This window comes from Anomaloglossus baeobatrachus, chromosome 3 (assembly GCF_048569485.1).
Source record: "Anomaloglossus baeobatrachus isolate aAnoBae1 chromosome 3, aAnoBae1.hap1, whole genome shotgun sequence".
Classification (NCBI taxonomy): domain Eukaryota; kingdom Metazoa; phylum Chordata; class Amphibia; order Anura; family Aromobatidae; genus Anomaloglossus; species Anomaloglossus baeobatrachus.
In genome coordinates this window covers 663,300,049-663,306,513 of record NC_134355.1, presented here as the reverse complement: position 1 = coordinate 663,306,513, position 6,465 = coordinate 663,300,049, and the positions used below count along the sequence as shown (strand labels likewise).

The following is a 6,465-nucleotide window of genomic DNA, read 5'->3' as shown; positions in this document are numbered from 1 at the left end:
TAACCCCTTTGCTTTGAATTAATGGATTTCCCCATTATTTTACAGGGTTGCAGAAGTTCCCTTTACACTCAAACCTGGAGCAGAGACAGAGTTACTTTTTTATTCTATTTTTATTTAGTTTCATATAAAATACAGACTTACAAATGGTAACAATGCAATATAGAAGAAGAAATCATACATTTACAAAGATCCTAAAGGAGGAATATTTATTGTCATATATTGTCAAGCATCTCTCCAGAAATTGAGAATTGTCAATGACTTTATATTTTCTGTTTCCCAAGTACACGGGTCTTAGTTTCCTCATAGACCCAATAGCAAACATATGAAAGGTCTTCATAGGGCAACGGAAATACGTGATCAGCGCTATTTGCCCCCTAGAGGACAAATGTAATATAGCAGGAGGAGCTGTGGGCGGCCCTGAGCAGTGATTAACTGGATATTTGCATGAAAATAGTAAATTCACTAACGTCATATTGTTTAATTATAAGCAAGGATGACTAAATAAGGGATAGATAAGCAGACATGGATATGAAGGAGGAGCTGGACAAAACCAGCCAATGCAAGGAATTAGCACCAAAGATCAATATTAAAGGGGTGGTTCACCCATATTTTTTATTTTCTAGATCAATATTATATTGAGAAACAATGTTTCTCTCAAATACCTTATGTTGGCAATACTACCTGTGAGAGGCGCTATTGCAGACCGCTGTTCCCCGCTCCGTGACCCCCGGGATCCGTGACGTCACGGCAAGTTCCTGTTACATGGCGGTTGGCCGCAGTGTCCGTGAGTGACTGGGTATTGGGCGGCATTTCACCGCTCGTCACAGCCCATCACCTCCCTCCTCCCTCACAGCAGAACGCTGCAAGCAGGAGACACATTGGGCTGTGACAAGCGGTGAAACAGCGCCCACAGCTGAGTGAGTCAGGAAGACTGCGGCCGGCTGCGGTGATGTCACGTGATCAGGCACTTGACGTGACGTCACCAGATCCCCGAGGTCACAGAGTCCGGGGGTCACGGAGCGGGGAACAGCGGTCCGCAATAGTGCCTCTCATAGGCACTATTGCCAACATAAGGTATTTGAGAGAAACATTGTTTCTCAATATAATATCGATCTAGAAAATAATAAATATGGGTGAATCACCCCATTTAATAAAGACATGGACACTATTCCAGATCACCTTAGAACCCTAGACCATAAGTAATATTGTTACTAACCCCTAGGTCACCAGGGATAATAACAATAGCAATGTATTAGTTACCAGGCCAGACTAGACCACAAGGGATATTATCTTTCACACATAACCAGAAGGTTACCATAGAATATCATCCCTAGTCCCTCACAAACCTACAGAATAGAGCATTAATCTTCAGGTCACCATCACCTTACCCCTCAAAACTTGCAGTGCTTTTGCCTTACTGACTTATGTTCCCTAAAAGTTATATTTTCCTGAGAGTAAAGAAATGAAACACTCTCATTTGGAGGCCTGAAGACTCAAAGTGTAGCCCCACTAATGCTAAATATAGGACCCAAAAGTACAAAATGGCCATTGTGACATGTAAACTCCTTCTTAAAGATACACAAGGTAATCCGTTGATTAATAACGAGGAATTGCACAGATCTCATGGTCCTGTGGGCGTGAGGTGAAGCCAACAGGACAACTGAGATCCAGTTTTGCGCCCGGCGGAGCCTGGAATGTGAAGTTCTGCAGCAGCTTTGTAAAGAAGAGGAAAAGCTCCATTTTTGCCAAATTCTCTCCAGCACAACTTCTCTTCCCTACAAAGAAAAGAAGAGACAAAAAACTTAAGACCATGGAGAGTTCTGAAGGCAGAAAGTCTCTGAGGTGGTCAATTTATCCACAGTCTTTGCTTATGAGAAAACTCACCAGCAGAAAATGGTAGAAAGGCCTCGTTTTTGACAAAATTTCCATCGGAGTCCAGAAAATGTTGAGGGTAAAACTCGTCAGGTTTCTTGAAATATTTTTCATCTCGTAGGACAGATGTTAGTGATGGTATTACGTGAGTTCCCTGTGAAGATTGATGGATTCATGAACGGTTCTCTAAGAAGAACCCACACCACAAATATCTGGACCTACAATGGCACAATATTATTCCCATTTGGAACTGCAGTGAGTTAATTTGATGGTCAGCTCAGGAGGTTGGTGGAACCACTCAGTTTTAAACAAAGGGAAATAATGCGCTGTTTATGAAGCCTCTTTGGTCCATATCACATATTTATTCAAGCAATGCAAGGAGAACACATATCGGAGCCAATGTTTTTAAAAAGGTATTAGAAAAAATATTTTTTATTCCTAGGATAGAGAATAACTTGATGATCACTGGGGCTTTGACCACTGTGACTCCCCTTAGAAAATAGCCATCTTGAATGGAGCAGAGGTGCACATGCTTGGCCACTATGGTCATTGTCTTGTATTGTCAGAGCTTGAAGGAGGAGAGAACAGTAATCCTAGTGGTTGGACCTCCAGCATTCATCAAGTTATCCTCTATCTAAGACTCTTTAAGGGATGAGATAGTGACTTACAAGGAAGCCATCTATGTGTGGCACTAAAGGACATGGAAAAATGTCTATCCTGAGAGTTTGATTTTGCCTGTGGTTTCCTCTTTTTTGCACCCATGTTTATGCTTTAATGATAAACTGTCATCAGGGCTTTAAACCCCCAAACTAATGACATGTATATAAAGGTCCTTTAATGTCAAATCTAAGAAAAAGGTTTTTCTTAACCCAAACAGAGGCATTAGTTTTGATAGGGACCCAACAAAGATTAAGTCGCCTTGCCGCTGGCTGTTGGGCTCACAAAAAATCTAGCCAATTTTGTGTGCTATCTCAATTTTTACATGTTTTTCATAGCAGTAATGTATGTCTATATTCCTATATTTATTGTTCCACATTTCGCTGTCTCCTTTTTGTTAATATGTTTCATATTCAGTTTGCACCTGTTCACACTAGTAGATAGGATATGCCATCAGTCTTTTTCTTAGATTACAGGGTCATGCCTTCTGATTGAGCTCCTGCTCAGGCGATTTTAATTCTCCATTTGCAGGTTCCTGTCCACCCATAAATTGCAGGTTTTTTTTAATCTCAAAGTGAGGCATTAGTTTGATAGGTAACCAACAAATTGAGGTCACCTTGCTGCTGGCTGCTGGGCTCACATAAAATCTGGCTAATTTTTGTGCTAAGTTTCTCAATTTTTATATGTTTTTTCATAGCAGTTATGCATGTCTATATTCCCATATTCATCGTTCCAAATATCTTAGCACTACAGAGTGCCACTGTCTCCTTTTTGCTACTTTAATGCCAAATAACTCCTTACCTTGCTTATAAAAATCTGTTTTGCTGTTTTAGAGAAATCCATGGATCCTATTCCATGCTAATGAGATGCAAGTGCAGTGGGAAGGCCAAGCACTTACAGCACTCTTGCCCTTTCTCCCATTTCTCTACCCAATCCTTTACTTCTGTCTCTGACTGACAGGTCACTGAAATATGAGTGACCTGTCAGTCAGAGACAGGAGGCAGGCTGAGGGCAGGGAATAGGCATACAGGCAGGAAACCTGTGAGTATTTGGCCTGCCCACAGCACTTGCATCTTATTAGCATACAATGTCATTCATGGTTTTCTCTAAAACAGCAAAAATTAGAACTCGTCAGGTTTGATGAATTCCTCCGCCAAAAATCGATTTCCTTGAAATAAATATGCCACAAATTACAATTCCAAAAAGTATTTAATTTCCCCAAAGAAATATGTATTATACTTTGAGGTCACCGAGAAAGGCATTGAAGTTATTTTGAACTCTGTAATAAAAAGACAGCCTTTTTAATGTTTTAATAATCTCAATCTAACTTAATAGGTGAAAATGGATAGCAAGTGATGCTAGTAGCGGAGGCATGGAAATTTGTATTTTGGATATGCAAAACATTTTTTATATATGAACGGTAGATCATGTAGGGGAGATATGTATCACTGGGGTGATTTTCCTATGTGATATAAGTCTGGAAGCTAGCTCCCTTATGAATAGTAATGAGAGGGTTAATATGGCTCACAAGAGCCAGGGTGGGAGATGTGTGGGACTGGATACTTACATCCACATTCTGGGACATGGTATGGTGAAAATAATAAAGTTCAGGTGGATTCATTTGCTACCTGTGTGTGGAGGTAAGAAGTTCTCCTGTGTGGAACTCCATGCTTGGACTTATGTGGTGGATAACACTGTAGTGCCTTTGATAGGATTGTGGATTCTGGGATTCTTTTTCCCTACCAAGAAAGGCCATTTATTTTCTTTGCTTGTGGCAGGCTTTAAGGAGTTTTAGTAAAGCAACCTGAATGTTATGTATGTTATGTTTAAAGTTGCCTCCCATCTCTACCTCAATGCTGCCCAGTGAGCCGTATATATAAAAACATACAGTCTCCCAATGCAGGAAGCACCTTTTCTGTTGTGTTACTCAAGCCCTGGATTCAGGATTTTCTTTTAGTAGCAACATTTACTGGTATTAAGCTGGGGACACACAGGGTTTATTGCGAGTGAATTGCATAACACTCGGCTCCCGCTCTGCTGGAGTGTAAAGGGTGCTTTACACGCTGCAACATTGCTAGCGATTGCTAGCGATGTCGCTGGTGAAAGCACCCGCCCCCATCGGTTGTGTGTCACGGGCAAATCGCTGCCCGTGGCGCACAACATCATTAGTCACCGTCACACGTACTTATCTGCCTAGCGACGTCGCTGTGACTGGCGAACCGCCTCCCTTCTAAGGGGGCAGTTCGTTTGGCGTTACAGCGGCGTCACTAAGCTGCCGTGCAATAAAAGCAGAAGGGCGTAGATGAGCGGGTGGAACATGCCGCCCACCTACTTACTTCCTCTCTCTTTGCGGGCGGCGGCATGTACGGTGATGTTGCTCGTTCTTATCGTGTCACACGTAGCGATGTGTGCTGCCGCAGGAACGACCAACAACCTGCGTCCTGCAACAGCAATGATAAATGGGATTAGAATGACGCGTCAGCGATCAATGATAAGGTAAGTAATTTTGATCGTTAACGGTCGTTCATAGCTGTCACATGCTACGACGTCGCTAACGAGGCTGGATGTGCGTCACAAATTCCATGACCCCAACGACATCTCGTTAGCGATGTCGCAGCGTGTAAATGGCCCTTTAGTCAAGTGTCATGCGACTGTCAAGCCACTGTACTGTGATCCTGCGATTGCAGGACAAACGCGGAGGAAAAATGGGCGCTGAGGAGGAGAGGGAGAGATTAATCTCCCTATCTCCTCCATTACCAGCTAAAGCGATTCTCGCATTGCACTTGTATTACACCAGTGTAATGCAATGTGATGTTTCTCTCCCACCCATAGACTTGTATGGGTGCGATAGAAAGGAAATCGGATTCCACCCGCTGCATGCTGCGATTGTTTTCTTAATCCGATTAAGGCTGAGAAAAAAATGCTCATAAGAGCTGCCCCATAGAGTAACATTGGTCTGAGTGGAATGCGATTTTTTTTTATCGCATTCCACTCACTCCGTTTTACTAACCGTGTGTGCTGACCCTAAAGATGCTGTTACTGTCATATATTTCATATCAATAAATTCATAGTCACAGGTCACAGTTACAGCACTTGCCTATTTTGCTGAATCTTTGGATTATTATTCACAGACTGAAACATTTTTTTCTATTTTGGCCTCTCAAATCCCTCGTAAAATCATACACTCTGTGAGTTTCAGGAAATTCAACTCTAAGGGGTACTTTGCACGCTGTGACATCGCTAGCCTATGCTAGCAATGCCGAGTGCGATGTTACCCGCCCCAGTCGCACGTGCGATATCTTGTGATAGCTACCGTAGCGAACATTATCGCTTCGGCAGCTTCACACGGACTTACCTGCCCTGCGACGTCCCTCTGGCCGCCGACCCGCCTCCTTCCTAAGGGGGCGGGTCGTGCAGCGTCACAGCGACGTCACACGGCAGGCGGCCAATAGAAGTGAAGTGGCGAAGATGAGCGGGACGTCAACATCCCGCCCACCTCCTTCCTTCCGCATAGCCGGCGGGAGCCGCGGGACGCAGGTAGGAGATGTTCCTTGCTCCTGCGGCTTCACACACAGCGATGTGTGCTGCCGCAGAAATGAGTAACAACATCGTAACATCGTCCCGAAATTATGGAAGTGACCAACGCTACACAGATCACTGATTTACGACGCTTTTGCGATCATAAATCGGCGCATCTAGGCTTTACACGTTGCGATATCGTTACTGGCGCCGGATGTGCATCACTTTCAATTTGACCCCAACGATATCGCAGTAGCGATGTCGCAACGTGCAAAATACCCCTAAAGGGTGCTTTACACGCTGCAACATCGCTAGCAATTGCAATTGCTAGCGATGTTGCACACGATAGCACCCGCCCCCATCGTGTGTGCGATATTATGTGATTGCTGCCATAGCGAACATTATCGCTACGGCAGC

The 6,465-nt window shown here is 43.6% G+C and overlaps 1 protein-coding gene across 1 annotated transcript in view; it reads right to left on the bottom strand.

Annotated features, from left to right (window-relative positions):
* Positions 1 to 1,111: 1,111 nt before the first annotated feature.
* The window catches only part of LOC142297392 (uncharacterized), a 94,777-nt gene continuing 89,423 nt past the window's right edge, over positions 1,112 to 6,465 (bottom strand). Inside the window, exons 18-19 of the mRNA XM_075341617.1 lie at positions 1,885 to 2,026; positions 1,112 to 1,775 (exon numbers count right to left, since the gene is read on the bottom strand). Of these exons, the coding sequence (XP_075197732.1) occupies positions 1,597 to 1,775; positions 1,885 to 2,026 (321 nt within the window). The 3' untranslated portion in view covers positions 1,112 to 1,596. The remainder of the gene's footprint in view (positions 1,776 to 1,884; positions 2,027 to 6,465) is intronic.